At 37.4% G+C, this 16442-nt stretch overlaps 1 protein-coding gene across 2 annotated transcripts in view; it reads left to right on the forward strand.

Annotated features, from left to right (window-relative positions):
• Positions 1-16442, forward strand: part of CTNNA3 (catenin (cadherin-associated protein), alpha 3) — a 529775-nt gene that overhangs the window by 446468 nt on the left and 66865 nt on the right. For both annotated transcript variants that reach the window (XM_010579986.1, XM_010579985.1), the window contains exon 14: positions 11473-11565. In XM_010579986.1, coding sequence (XP_010578288.1) covers positions 11473-11565 — 93 coding nt within the window. The remainder of the gene's footprint in view (positions 1-11472; positions 11566-16442) is intronic.

Below are 16442 nucleotides of genomic sequence, written 5' to 3' on the forward strand. Positions count from 1 at the left end.
TTAGATTTTCATAGACATTAAGGATCTTGTGTCTCTGTCATTTTTATCTGTGGAAGTCTGTGTTTGTAAATGACAGTTATGTTGAATATTTCCCCTTCCATTTCACTGGCCAGCAGAGGCAGTCAAAGATGCATATTGTGAAAAAATACACAAAGGGAAAGTACTGATCTGAATAAATTTCTCATTTGGTGTGTTAGAGAGGAATATTCCTTGCTGCCATGTTTCACACAGCTTTGTCGTAAAACCTTCCCGAATTAAAGAAATCATTTCACATAGAAACCTAAGAATTTTGCGTGGACTGTTAAATGCATTAGTAATAACAGACAGTGTACATATAACTAAGAAGCTGTTGTATGATTCTCTTTAGCAGCTATAAAAATTATAACAAAATCATGTAATAAATAATTTGTTAAGAACCAAGACCTGAAATACTGTTCTGTGAGGGGTGGTTGACGTGTGTGTGTGTGTGTGTGTGTAATTCCACTTCACTTGGGGAGCCTACTTAGTAATAAAGGCTATCAGCCTCTTAAAGTAGAATCAAATTACTGATCTGTGACATGAAGGCTGGTCTGCACAATGATGTGCTTAATGGGTTATTTGTTCCACGTCAACTGGCACTGATCACTCAGTTGAACAGTTATTGGTTACTGAATGACTAAATGTGGGTGGATGCATGTTCTGGGCATCAGAAGCCTCTTGATAATTAAAAGCAGGGGTGAAAGTAATGGATACAGGATTCATGGCTAGGGTGGTTTTATTTTCACTGTCTTAGTGTCTGGGGGGAATATCTGCTAAAACTGGAAGTTTACATTTCATCAGTAAGTCATAGGTGGGAATGTGTGGGAAGGATGACGGTAGTGGTACCTTTGCATTCAGAAGCGGGCTATGCGTTAGAGTCTGTATTTTTACAATTATGCATAAGGTGTTGATTTACAGACTTATTCTGTGTACCTTTTTTTAAGATGATAGGTTTTACTTGCAGGTCAGATAGAGCGGGTTGGTTGAGACTGAAGAGACTTGAGCAAATCTTGAGGTTGTAGATAATCATTTCATCTACTCCGGTTTGAGAAATGTACTTATCATTGGCAATCTTTTGCTAAGGGATATATATTCATCTACCCAAGGATTTTTTTTTTTTTTTAGTGTGATCATTTAGCATAATTCATTTAACAGAAACAGATGGATTTTTAAAGAAAAATCTTTGATGCAGGGGCTGCCGTTGCTCAGCCTTTATTCATCTGATAAACCTACATTTTTTATGGAATTCTGAATTGTCTGTTTTGTCTTCTGTTTCTTGTCCTTTCTGAGCACTGAAATGTCTCTTTAAGGCAGTCAGACTTAGAGGCATTCACTGCACCTTTTTTACCTTTAACATACTGATATTTTCAAAAGCAGTTTCAGTTCTATCTGCATTTCATAGGACAGTCTGCCTTGGAAATGATTTGTTTTGGCTTTGGGATATACTCTCCTACTCCACAAAAAATGGAGTCTGCTAGGGAGGAAAGGGAGTTTCTGCAGGAAGGCAGGCTGTATCACATGTTTTCAAAGCATAATTTCAAATCTCTTTTTCACAGAAGTGGATTTATCTTACCACACCTCACTACTCCCTATCACAAGGAAGAAGCATTTTGGGAAGTTCACCATTAGGTGAGATTAAAATACAAACTAAACATTAAGAGGAAAAAAACCCAAACAAACCAAAACCACAAAGATGCAAACAAGCATGAAAGTTGAGGAAGGAAACAAAGGCTTTTGTTGAAAGTACCTGGAACCTGTGACTGGACCTCCCCAAGTGGATCTTCACTGTAATCATCCCCTCTGCTTTGGGGGTTTTCCTGCCTTCCATGGGACTCCTCAGTCCCATGCACAGGGTGTTAACCAGCTGTGTTTTGGAAACCTCTCAGGATGGATATTGCACAACCTTTCTGGGCAGCCTGCTTCACTGCTGGGCTGGTCTCATGGGGAAAAAGGTTTTCCTTATGGCCAGGCTGAACCTCTCTTGTTCCAACTTAGGCCTGTTGCCTTTCATCCTCCCACCATGCACTGCTGTGTGGAGTCTACTTCCATTGTCTTGGTGATCTCCTCGTATGTTTTGGCGGGCTGCTGTTAGATGCCCTGAAACCACCTTCTCGCTAAGCAGAACAAGCTCCGTTCTCTCAGCCTCTTCTTGTGAGACAAGTGTTCCAGCCACCAGCTGTCTTGATAGTCCTCTGCTGACCTCGCTGCAGTTAATCAAGTGTCTTCTGTGTATTGGGTGGGGGCCAAAACTGGATGCAGCATTCTGGATGCTGTCTACTAAGAGTCAAGTAAAGGCAGATGGTCACTTCCCTCAATTTGCTCGCTCTTCTGTGGTTCATACAGCCCAGGATGTTGTTGGTGTTCCTTGCTGCCTGGCCATACTGCTGGCCCATGCCCAGCTTGCTGTGTGCCAAGACCCCCAGGTCCTTTTAAGCTGATCTGCTCACCAGCCAGGCAGCCCTAGCTTGTTTTGTTTGTAGCAAGGGGTTCTCCTTTCCCAGCTGCCAGACTTTGTATTTATTCTTGGTGAACTTTATAAGATTTCTGTCAGCCCATTCCTGCAGCATGCATAAATCCCTCTGGATGGCAGCCCTGGCTTCAAGCGTATCGACCGGTCCCCTGATCTGGAGTCATTTGTAAACTTGCTGAGTGTGCTCTGCATCACCTCCTCCAGACCCTTGGTAAAGATGTCATACAGAACTGGTCTTAGCATAGACTTCTGTGGTACTCTTGTTCCCAGCCACCAGGTAGGGTACAACCCATGAACCATTGCCTTCTGAGCTGGATCATCTGACCAGTTTTTATCCATCTAGTTGTTCAGCCATCCAAAGTCTAATGTCCCAACTTGGTTACAGAAACTGGGCGATGGTATGAAGAGCCTTTCTGAATGATAGGCACTGTACTTCCCTCATCCAGAAATGTGGAAGAAGGTGGTCAGGTTGATGAGGCATGATTTACCCTTGGGAGATCTGTACTGACTATTCATAGTCATCACTGTGTCCTTCATGTGCCTGGAAGTGTGTTCCAAGAGGAGTCAGTCCATGATTTTCCCAGGGACTGAAGAGAGGCTGAGCAACCTGAACTTTCCCAGTTTGTTCTTCTGTCCTTTTTTTGAAAATGGGAACCATCATGAATTGTTGAAGAGTTAAAATGGAAAGCATCTGTTTGGTTGCCTTTGGAGTTAGCCAGTCCTACAGTAATGGTGTTTTAGACTACTTCTAATACATACAGATGTGATAGAGAAAACAAGTTCTTTTTATTTTCGAATGTTGGAGTAATGTTTAGAAATAAAGTCTTACATTTTAAACACAACTATAAAATTGGTAGGCCATATATAACTAACTTATAAAGATTACTGGCAAAAGTGAGAACAACGGCTCAGTTGGCTTTTCACTGTTTTCAAACAACTTAAGAAGTATTTCCATTAAAAATGAAAAGTCTTAATTAGCTTCCCACTAGATGGAGCAAATGTATGCCAGCCCAGCAGAGGAAACGGGGAATACGTTTTAGATCAGCAGAACAACAGATCACTTATATTAAAAACTACTGTTCTGTTCTTGTTAATTACTAATTTTCTGAGTTAAAAATGGAAGCTTCTAAGCCACGTGATGAAGTTTTCCTACTTAATAAGCATAAGCAAAGGATACACTTTGCGTGGAGCTGTGTATCAGTTGTCATGGTTTTCATGGAGTGAAGACAGGGACTTTGGTTGCAAGAGAGGTGTATGATTGTAATGGCTGTGTTTGATCATATTTTCTGTTGTTGTTATTTGGGATATTAAATTCTTTTAAAAGTCATACCAAAAAAGTGCTTCCTGGAAATGAAATAACTGGAAAAAAGTAAACAAGTTTTCAGGTTCCCAAGTGAGTCCTCAGGTACCTGATGAAGAATTTGTACTCCTGAAATCTTAGCTTCTTTTATGATCATGCTGTTCATTTTATAAAAACTGCTACCTCATCTATAAATCCTATCTTCCTTGTATCTTTTGACCCTTATGGTTACAATACCATTACTGTTTGTGATTTTCAGGCAACTTTAAAGTTTCCCCCAGCTTTTTAGATTTAAATATGTGTTCAGTGCTTTTGCAACAGCATAACTAGGTCAGTATTTTCAGGAGTAAAATTCTCTTTGAATTGTTCTCCGCATTATGCGAGAGTGGCATACCCACAAAGGTACCATCAGTGCTTCGAGAGGTACAACCAAACTTCAAGAAAGGAAGGAATGAAAACAGAGCTGAAATACAGGTTTCCAGCAAGCGGTGTAACTTAGGATCGAAAATAGGTGCTAAAACTCTGTGCCAATTTACTCAGCTGTGACAACGTCACAGTTTTTACTTTAAAAGGATTTTCAGAAGGCACTTCTCAAAAATTCCATTTCAGACTTTTCAGTTACACTCCTCTGCTCACATCCTTTCTATCTCCCAGGCCATTTATTGAGAAGACTGTTATCCTAATGTACGCTCACTGGGAACTGAAAATACAGGAATTATCACGTGGAGTCAGGCTATTGATCTGTCTAGCTGTTTCTAATGGTGATTAATCTTCACTTTTTTGTCTTAATCTGCTGGAGCAGAATGTTGTAAATTGGCTTACTGTTAAATGAGCAAGCAAAACCTCCTAGCATCCAGTAGTAATAAGGTAACTTTTGCCCCATACTATGAGTTCACAGCATTTATTATTTTTAAAACCTCGACTCTCCACCATATAAGATAATCTTTTTTTTATTGAAAATACTTTCATCCTTCAGTGCTGAAGGTTGTCATTTATTCTCATTATTAATTAAACTGTTTGGTCTTCACCAAAGTTTTGCTCTCACCACTAATCTTATCTGAAATTACAGCTTAAATATATAAAAAATCTTTTGCACAATTCTGTCTGTTGGTAACAAGAACTGTTTATCACCTACATTTGAAAATGAACCATCTGTAATGTGTACAGGCTATGGCAGGATAAGGATTTTATTATTACTTGATGACAAATTCCTTGCTAGCAGTTGGTCACAATGCTGCTACCAAAGACAGAGTTCTGATAGCTGGTTTAGTTAATCATTTGTTAGCTTTATATTCATAATATCCCAAATAACGTGGTATGCAAAAGACGTCATTTTAAGGGAAGTGCCAAGAATAGATTTCAAGAATAGAGGTATGATCATTTTAATGATAAATAGGGGGGGTGGTGTTGGCCATGGCATTGAGATGTCGCTATGTTGACAGATTAAGAACATAGGATTTTAATTTGCCCTTTATAATGTAGGTGTTTATTGTTTTCAAAATAACAGTCAAAATAATTGCTTTTAGCAAAAACTTGAAAAGTGCTTTTAGTGAATAGATAGCACCAATTACATGAAGTTCTTAGTAAATTAGTCAGGAAAAATAAATAATGCTTGCAATTTCTTGTTCTCCCTCTAGTGTGTCAAAACTCTTTTCTCTGGCAGCCTGTCATCTGGCAGAATTAAGTGTGGGATAATGGTGGTATTGTGACTAATACACAAAAATATCAGACACTAGCTAGATATTTGCAGAGGGCCCGTTTGTGACACGTTTACCACAGTTTGTTATACTGAATGACATGCTGCTTGACATGATGAAATTTTTGAAATACAAGCATTAGTCAAATGTCCAGAGTAGAATAGATAATCTCTTTAAACCCATTCTGTTCTCAGTGAAGAACATAATAGACAAATTCTGATCCTCCTAGAGTGCATACAAGCATTTCTGTTGCTGCTGCAGTATTTACATACCACAAATAACTCTGTATTTGGGGTGGTATAATAAAGACATCACTTACCAACTAGCTCCTGTTAAGGTGTTTGTCTGCACTGCATTGTAGTATTCATTTGGGAAAAAGAATGACTGATGGGGGTGTTGAAACCAAGATAAGAAAAGTAGAAGGGCATATAATGACAGTTTAAAGGTCAGCATTTAATTGAGCGTTAGATAAGAGGATAGCTTCCTTCTTTCACATCATGATGCCTCTTTGTCCATTTACAGTGTATATCTTGAGCTTTCAGACTTGGCTCTGCATTATTTTTAACACCTGAGACCCTTTATTTGCAGGATTGATGGTTTCATGGGTGTATGTGACCTTTAAAAATGAATGATCTAAAGTTGTTTGGATAATCACTTTTGAGGAGAGTTTGCATAAAAAACTTTGTGTTGCAGAAAATGCTGTGAAACCTAGTCAAATACATTGTTCTACAAAGCTTGGATTAAAAAGCAGATAAGCCAAAGAGCACATTTGCACCCAGTTTGGAAAGACTGGCAGAGATCTAAAGACTAATGCCGGACCTTGTTTTTATTAGTTATTCTCTTTAAAATCCTAGTAGAAAAGCAAATTAAAAGGTTTGTCATCAGAGAGTGTTTTTCATTTCATAGATGAAAAGGTAATTCATAGCCTGAAATCACCCATGTGCAATAGTAATGACTTGTTATTGCAGCTTGAAGTTGAATACCCTGAAGGTGTAAAATTCACCAGTACTAGACTTGGCTATAAATATGATTTCGAGTCCTCAGCCTGAGTCTTCTGTAGCAAAACCACCAAGAATGCAGATTTAATACAAGCACTGAAATGTAGAAAGGAGTGCGCACTACTTGTATAACATGTAAGCAGTAGTAATGTAATATTCGTCTTAAATGTGTAGGGTCACGCCTGAATGCATTTTTGTTGGGGTTGTCAAAGGCTTTTCACAAATGACCAAAATCCCTCTTAGAATCATGGGCCAGGAGGCTGGGGCAGGCGTCCCATCCCATCCTGTCCCATCCCGTCTCACGCCTCCACTCTTGCAGCCAGCTGGTACATAACCTTGTTTGTAGGCTGCTCAGGCTTCATCTTATAATTGATTTCTCCCATCCTCTAGCACCTCTAGGGGAGGCTATTCAAGAGTTCTCTTCCTGTGGCTGCTGGAAACCTTTGTCTAAATTTTCCTGTTTAATTTATTTCTGAACTCTTTTTACCACTCCGCTTCACACATGAGTTTGTAGGTTGTTGCTGGCCAGAGTCTTGCACAGGACTTCATTGTACCTCAGCATTGTTCCTTAACACTTACTGGAAATTCCATACTTTCTCTGTCTTAATAATGAATTTGCCATTTATGTCTTGTATTTGTCCTGTCCTCTTTCTCTTCTGTCACTTCCAGTTGCTGAGACTCCAGTTTATGTACAGTTTGTCAGGCCCCTAAATACTCAACCTTAAAAAAACTTTCAAATTCCTTCCATTCTTATTCCAGTCCTCAAGCTCTGCTGTTCTTCCTGTGCAAAATTTCTGTTTGTGGATGATAGCACCCTATTTTGTGTTACAAGCCCTGGTAGTCCAGACCAGTTCAAACATGCAATAACATTTTCTTACTATAGCATTCAAAGTGAGGGTAGATTTCAGAACCAGCAGAGAGTTGCATTATGTTCAGTTTTCCCGATATGGAATACCCGTGTGTTCACACATGGAATATTCATATGAGCAGACACATGTGTGTCTCAGGTATTTAATAAATAGTGGATCATGAAAGTAATATGAAAAACCCCAATTCTTGGATTAAATTCAATAAAACAGCTTCCAAGGAGAAAAAAGGGTTGAGTAACTACTTCTTTTGTTCTCATTATTATGGTGGTTTGCTGTGTTGGGGTTTTTTTTTTTCAATTTTTGATGCTTTGTGTCCAAAAATGACTATGGTTTATTGTTTGTGATTTAAGGTTTGATGAATCAAAGAGCTTCTTTCAGCTTGAAACTTTGTCCTTAGTCTTTAATAACTGGATAGGCTTTTTTTTCTGAATTCTGTAGTACCAATTGTTCAAAAACTGGCAGATCTGGACTTTGCAGAAAATTACTTAGGAAGAACTCAATGGGAGTGCACTCTTCTGGCCAGGAAAATGGGCTTCCTACAAGAAACTTATCATCCCAGCCACAAATAAATTTTACCAACCTGAAAAGGGCGTATGCATTGTTAAAAACAAAAAAAAAAGTTTTCTGACAGCATTTGGGCCAAGAGGGGCTCTGAGATGAGCCTGCTTGCACTTAGATTCTGACCTAATGTACGGCATATGAGTAAAGAATTGGAGAGTGAATCCCTATGCCAGTGCAGATGGAAAGAGATCTCTGTTCTATAACTTACAATTTTGAAAGTGCCATATCAGTTAATAGATTGATGCTTTTGTCTATGGAAAGCTTACCTGAGACTGTCATTTAGAGGTGTTTTCTACTATTGTCATTGTCCTGTCCTCTTTGCTCTCTAAGGTTTCTACCTTTAGGCTGGTAATATTTATGTAGTTCGACTTTACAGAAAAATAGTGTCAATACAACTTTACAAAATTCTCTCAATGCCTCCTAAAATAACTTTTTTGTAAATATTTGTGATTCATTGTGGCGTGGTGATGGTATAAAGCTCTTACTGACATGACCTGAAATTCACTTAGAATAATGTGACTGTCTCAAAATTATTAACCATTCTGCCCTGTTACAACATCTGGGATAGAGTTAATTGTCTTCCCAGTTGCTGGCTGGGGTTAAACCACGACATCCATGTTTTATAGAAGAAAAAAACTATATTGGAAATGTGGGATTGTCAAACATTCCTAAGTATGTGTTCACCCAGGAAGGAATGGTGCCCTGCTACCCTGAATACAACTTTAAGATCATTTGGGGAAAATAATTGTAACTAATGTTTAGAAAAACCTAAGAATCACAATGTATTTCTCTATGTAGTAACCAAGTATCGTGTAGCTTTAAGAAGAAAGTGATTTCTTTTTTTCTATAAACCTTTTACTGAATCAGGGCCATTACCTGCCTGAGGGCCCTGGTCAGTGTAATCCTGAGAAGCTAAAGTTACTCTGTTCTAATACCCTTTCTGTTATTGGTCCTCTAATAAGAGCGTCTGTAAGTGTTTCAGTTAAAGTGAGCTAGTGATACATTTTTTATTTCATGGATATGCTTGCACAACAAAATCTGATTTCCTTCCACACTGCGGGTTTTCAAACAATTTTTGCATGGTAACAGCTTTTGGCTACTGTGGAATTCTTACTACATCTAATTCCAGGGCTAAAGCTGAGAGACTTCATCACACTGTTAGTCTTTGCCTGAAAAGAAAATGTTCCTTTTCCCTGCTTTACCAGTGTAGCATTATGCTCATCTTTGCCCCCGAAATTGATTGCCTGTCTGTTTTCTTGAGGGGGTCTAGGTGTATTTTTCACCACCAGCACATTTCTGCCAGATTGTGCACCAGCTTTGAGTCCTTTATTTCTTACGATGTTATGTCATAGAAATTATTGTTATTTTGTTCAGTGAGTGAAATTTACTTGTGTGCTCTTGAAGTAATGGAGTGCTATTTAAACCTTGTTTCAAGGCTGACGTTGAACTCTAGTGGTTTATATACCACCCTCTGGCCACAGAGGCGCTTTCCCAAATGATACGAAGGTAGATTTATTCAATTTAATGTAGTGCCATTACCATGCTATGGACCCAGAAATAAAATAACAGAACCCTACAGTGTTCCTCTCAACAGATCTTGTTTATATGTAACTTGACAGTAAAAAGAAGAAGGTGAGAATGTATAGCAATTCTGGATTAAAAAAAATTACATCTGACATGATGGAAAATTGGGTAGAAGTAATGACCAGGGTTTCTTCTGCCTATCTTTTGGTAGGGTTATCTGATAGTGCTTCTCTTGTCATGCTTCTCTTGTCATGTCAGGCTTTTGGGATAGTAAGAAGGTCAGGATTTCCTTCTAATGGGAACTCCAGATGTCATGCTTGTAGTAGATCATTCAGTAGTAGATCCGTCACCAGTGGTTCTATATATTTTTGGTTCTTTAAAATGTGAATCTACTTGATAAAGGAAATTTCTTTGAATGCCCTATTGCATTGGCGGAACCAATATTATTTTTTAAATAGTTCATAAGCCTGAAAGTTTGTGTGCTTCATTGTACAGTGTTTTATTACTATGAATAGACTTGCTTTTAATGTTATATTTAGTGTCAGTTATACAGCCCTGTTCGTTATGCTTTTTTTACAAAGTTATTTACGATAAAATTCAGAACTTCTACATGAAGTCTATTTTTTTTTATACTATGTTGGTTAGTGGGAAGGAGGAAATAAATGTGAAGACCTGGATTATAGAGAAAATTGCTCTTGTCCTAAGTTAAACAATGTTTTTTGATGGAGTTGCTCCTGTATAGTTAAAGAAATTAGTTTCCAAAACCTCTGTTACCAAAACAGATCCCTTTAACTGTGAGTATATTACATATAATATACACAGTAAAAGTCACAGACCGGCCCAAATCACTCATGTTTTGGAGTTTATGGGGGAAAGAAAAAGTTAAAAAAAAACCCAACAACAAAAAACAACAACAACAAAAAAAACAACAACAAAAAAACAATGGAGAGGAAGAGAGAAGAAGAGAATTCAGAGAGCCTATTAAAAGAGGAGGCTAAAAATAGAATTTACATTTTTTTCCCAACATATATAATAACTGGTTGAAGGATAATAGTTCAGGGGTTGTAAAAGGCTTACATGCTGAATAAAGTGTAAATATATTTACCTAATGCTGTTGGGATTAACTTTCCTTTGTTGAGAAGATGGCTTGATATCATTATTTGATACCTGTAAGAACTACTTCTTCCTATCTACCTGTAAGCAGAAACCAGACAGCCCTAAGAAAATATCACAACAGTAGAAAATGATAGCAGATTATCATAATGCAAATGTGTATTTTCATGTAATAAACTGGTGTTGCTTAAATGGCAGTTGAGGTGACTAGAAGGAATAGACAGTAGCATATGAAACAATGCCAGGTATACAAATAGCAAATTAGGGCCACTTAATTTTTCCTGTAGTGCAGGAACTTGTGCTGCTTGATAGAATTGAGAAGTGATACAATCAACACTGGGCAAGAGGTGTTCTTTCCCTCTCAGGGCACATAGCTGACTTGGACCACTCTCTGATGTCAGTGTAGCAACAAAAATCAGCGCGATTCTGAAGCCTTTTACTCCCACTGACAAAATATTAGGCCATCTTGAGAGCCTGCTGGATCTACTATGTCTAATGTGAAGATGGGAGGGTGGGCATATGGGTATTTCTGGACAGTGAAAAGAAGTAGTAGAAAAACTTGTAAAAAAAGGTAGAAAAACCTTACGGTTCTAAAATCCTAGGCATCCATTCTCATCATGTAAAGGTTTCTTGTAAGATACCTTTGCTAGCAGCAGTAACACAATATTTAAATACCAAATAACTTCCCTAAGTACCAACTTTAAAAGTCAGTGCTTTAATTAAAGCATGGCTATTCTGAACTAGTTGAAAGCTGTCTGACACAATTTGATTTTAGTTAGCATTTAGTAACCAGTGCAGTGCTACAACAGGACTGTTTTTTATCAGACGTTATCTTAGACCAAATTATAATATAAGTTCGACATTAATACCAAAGTGACTAACCATAAAAGAGAATAACCCATTTCCACTTTTCTTTCCCCAGACACCTGAGGAGCTAGAAGATGTATCTGACCTTGAAGAAGACCATGATGCACGTAGTCGTACAAGTATTCAGACTGAAGGGAAAACGGACAGGGTATGTATTACACCAGTTTATTTCAAAAGCAGTTTGATGAGGGGGAAAAACACTATTGTGTTGCTGTTCCTATGAAGCCACGTAAAGTCATGCCAGTGAATCATTAAAGTCTTGTTCAGCTCTTAATAGATTTCTGAAAATGTGCAGAGGGCATAAAACTGATGTGTATGACCTGAAAGAGAAAAAGACAGTGTAATTAAGTTGTAAATACTTGGCGAACATGTAAATTAGACAGAAAAATTCTTATACTTACTGAATGAAATTCTAACAGGTTACAGTTTCATAAATGTGGCTTGGTCTAATAGAAGCTAGATTAGTAAGGAATTTTTTGTATCTGGGTCTTACTGAAGCCTGCAAGGTGTATTAACCAAAAATAACCTCTACATATGAGAAAGTTCACATGCACAGAAGAGAAGGGGATGTATCTGGAATCTTAGCCACTGCAGTGCGTATGTTACAAACTTTTCCTGCTGTGTTGTGTGAACCTATTCTATAGTTTATTGCCTAACTAGTGAATTAATGAGGAAGCACGAAAAACTTAACAGAGCATTTGGCAATTTCTGTATTTCTGGAAGTTATGAATCTGGTTTTCCTGTTGTATCATCATTTAACCTGAGGACTTCACTACATTAGTGGTTTTTGTTTATTGTTTATATTCAAACATTTTTAAGAGCCTGAAAACATTTTTGAGATAGCAAAAGGTTTCTTAGTACAAAATTGATGTATTTAGCAAGCGTTAATCTTTATGTTTCCACTTTAAATAATGTTTCAGCAAAACTGTACTCTTTTCACAACTTTCTGAAGTGCAAAGATCCATGAGGCCAGAAACGTCTTACTTCATTACTTGTTTGCTCAATACCTAGAGCAATAACAGATCTCTCACAATTGATTGATTCTAGTATTATTCCCATAATGGAAATTATAAATGATAGAACTAGTTGGGAAAAAGCAAACATTTTCAATACAAAAAGAATTATGTCAAGAAAATGGCATTTTAATTCACATCTGTTTTTCAGCAAACACTTTTTTTTTTATTCAGCACAAGGTTTTTCTTTAAGACCCTAAATACTAACAAAAAAACACTAGCCAAAATGAATGCTGTTAACTTGTGTTGCATATGTGCATATCAATTATATGTTAATTAACTGTCAGTTGAATCTTAAAGCATTTTGAGAAAAATGCAACAACTATGTGAAAGATCACCTCATACAATCTTACTACTCAGTAAACATAATTGGCAATTAAAATAGACTAGCTGCCCTTTTCAATTTAAATTACTCTTTGTAAATATTAGCACATTTTCCTGACATTACAGGCTAAAATTTCTATTGTAGTTAAGAAGGGCAAGGTTTTCCTTCAAAATGTTATCCATATAAGATGTTATGAATTTGTTTGGAACAGGTACAGATGGTGTGCTTGCATATTTTCATAAATATCCCATAATGAATGCACTTGCGATTTTTCTCTCACTGGGAAAACAGAAGTAGTAGTTTGTAGATGTTTACTATCACAATGTAGTAACAAAAGATCCACTAAAGCTTTAAAAGATCACATTTTCACACATGGTCTTCCAATTCTCAGATAAACCAGGGTACTTCTTTAAAGGGAATGTTTTTTAAAAGAGAACCATAAATAACACATACTACCAGATGACTACACAAAGCAAGAAGTAAATGCTGAAGACTGTTGCAGGTAGTGAGCTGGCTATCAAGAGTCAGAGGCATAGGTTGTTGCTGTGAAGAGATATCCCTGGGATATGCTTTTCCTTGTACTACACACACAATATATAATCTGCACTGTCAGTGAATTTGGTGGGGACGTGGAAGGCACCATTATTTATAGATAAACTATGGTTAATACATCTGAAAAAACAGTATTTTAACAGTATAGGATGTACATTTCTATTTTTTCTTCCATTTGTCCCAAAAATAATACAAGTTCTGTAAATGTTCCTTTTGGGGGGATCTAGATAGCAGTCACTGCTTAAAGCCTGATTCTATATCTTTACTTGGGAACAATTTTCCTAGATTTCATATTATGCTATCAAGGCCATAAATGGCACATTATCCCCCAAATTAATAGAAAATTACAGCTTTGACTAAATCAGATACATACCTTCTCAGCCTAAATCAACATATTGACAGAAACCTTAACATACATTTTTTTTAAACCAGTGTTTGAACAAATCTATTTGCTGCTGCAGCAAACATGAACAGTGATTTAAGGCCTCTCTGCTTGGATTGCTATTTGATATTGATATTTGAAGATTTATACATAGAACCTATTTAGCAATATGAAGAATCTGATAGGGAAGATAGATTTTAAGGTTTAGACAGGGATTGTCTCGTTTTGTGTTCTGCAGCAGCTTTATGTGCTATTGTGAGGCTTCTTCATGCAGTGGTAACACCAAGAATGACTGTGTTCCAGAAGTGGTATGGCAAGATTGCAGAGTAACCTTTTTTCCTCCTTGAATTCTTTCTCTTGGGCATTTCTGCTATAGTAATTCAATTTTATTTATATGTATCTGTCTCGATACTAGTTCTGCATAACAGCACTCTTGATTCCTCTTGCTTTGTGAAGTGTGTTGTATTTTCTCCTGTGTCACATCTCTCACTGCTCCATCAGGGAACTAGTGCTTATGAAAGTGCCTTGTCTCTTTCTCTTTTTATCACAACATATAAAGTACGTAAAACCAGATGTGATGTGCATATGCCACTTGTAACAAAGGCTACATCTTCAGTAGGAAATCTCATTTTCCTTATGTAGGAAATACTCATATATTAATAACAACTTCTTCAAAATCTGTCTCTGTATATAGAGAGTACAGGTTAGTGGTGAGATAGCAGCACTGAAATTTGACCTCATATTTATGTTCCTGACTCTGCAAGTATATAGGTAATCTTGGAAGTGTTGAATTCATTTATCTTTCCCTCAGATAATTCCATATCTCTAAGATGAATATGATCGTGCTTATGGCACCATCCCACATGGTGAGATGCAGGTTAACTTGGGCAATGTGCTGTGAGATCTCTCAGTAATTAAACTGGATAGCAATACTGATTATTATTTGTAGGACTCTCTTATATCCCTGAAGAAGATCCTTTGGACGATTTATCCTTTAAAAGAGTGGTTTCTCTATGTCTTTTTGGTCTCTTTTTCTCTCCTCTGCATGCTCTTCAGCTGGTTAATGACTTTTTGAATTTTGTGTCCAGAGTATTTATATTGCTAAATGCATTATGCCAGCTGTGGTCTCAGCAACAAGCACTAGTGTAAGGTTTACACTATATTATTCTGTATGCATGCTTTAGAATGAGTTTTGTATGAGGTTTGTCTTTTTGCCAAGAGTACATTTTGATCAACTACAAATCCTCACCCACAGAACCGCTGATAACTTGGTTTTGTCTCAGTTCTGTGTGCGTATTGGTGATATTTCTTAGGTGTGAAACCATATACTTGTCTCAGCTGAAATACATCCTATTATTTTTTCAGAGCAGTTCTCAAGTTTCTCAAGATCACTTTGAATTGTAAACCAGGCCTCTTAGATGTCACACCAGGCCTCTTACACTGCAAATGTGTGATTTGTACTCTTGGTTCTATCATCCACACCATTAGTGAAAATACTGAATAATGCCAGAGTCAGGGCAGGTCCCTTCAGAATTTCGCCTGATGAATCCCTCTGGCTTGGCATGTGTTCTTGATAAGTATTCTGTGAGCAGTTTTCTAACCAGTATGACATCCACCCAATGGCAATTACATCTAGATCATATTTCCTTAAATTATTTGTGAGGACGACATGAGAACCAGTGACAAAACCATAGTGAAGCCCAGATTTATGACATGTTGCTTCTTCATCTATGGGCCTATTATGCTGGGACAAAGATGATTGGATTAGTATGACACAATTGCCTCATCTAAGTCAACCTTTCTAGTGAAGCCTGATGCAAAAATGACATTAAACAGTTTGTTCTGTTATCTCCTGATAGCTTTACCTCTTTATCCAATTACATTGTATCTAAAAAAATAGAGGAACTGACTTGGCATCCCAAATGGGGCACTCTCTGAATTTGTTCAAAGAATGCTGGACTTCAGCAGGCATGCTACAATTCTTAAAACTGGGAGAAGACAACTGGTGACAGCAGGTAGTAATCTTAGCAGAAATTCAGCTTCTCCCGGCTGTCAGTATCACACACCCACACAGTTCATCTCAAGGAAACATGCTGTGTATTCACTTTGCCATGAATTGCTGAATATCCACCATTCTCTTTCACCTCTTTATCCAAACTTGAATAATTATTCACTCAGTAGAAGAAGTACGTTTTGTAAAAGGTAGTGGACACATTTTACTCATTTTAACAGAATCACTTTTGACTCTGTGCTGTATTCAAGAAGTGTATTTGTGTATTGGCATTAAAAACACATCCGTATAATAGTCTCTGTAAGTGCCTATCTTATGTTCACCCTCCTGATAAAAGAGGCTCAGATGATGTGTGCATATTTTATAACAGTGATCTACAGGTTTGTTCAAGAAAAAACAGTTAAAGGTCACAATTGGAACTGGTTTATAACACTTTGAAAGATATTACTGTTCTTTGAGTGATTTGGAGGGATCTTGTTCACTTCCACCAAATGTTCAGCTGACTCTGCAGCAGGGGAGCAAGAACATAAGTGAGATGGCTTCCTGTGGCTGCTGAGTCTGTGGTGGAATGAAAAGCTTAGCTCTCAACTAAGGCAAAGCAGGGACATGAATCAGGTTTTTTTTGATCTAGGTCATTATCTTCTAACTACAATGTGTGAAGAGTATGTTATTTTGTATGCTTGCTTGTAAAAGCTCTGAAAAGTTTTTCATGTGCTCCATCAGGAGAGTGGGGTTTGTTTTC

Source organism: Haliaeetus leucocephalus, unplaced genomic scaffold (genome assembly GCF_000737465.1).
Source record: "Haliaeetus leucocephalus isolate CR32 unplaced genomic scaffold, Haliaeetus_leucocephalus-4.0 Scaffold687, whole genome shotgun sequence".
Classification (NCBI taxonomy): Eukaryota; Metazoa; Chordata; class Aves; order Accipitriformes; family Accipitridae; genus Haliaeetus; species Haliaeetus leucocephalus.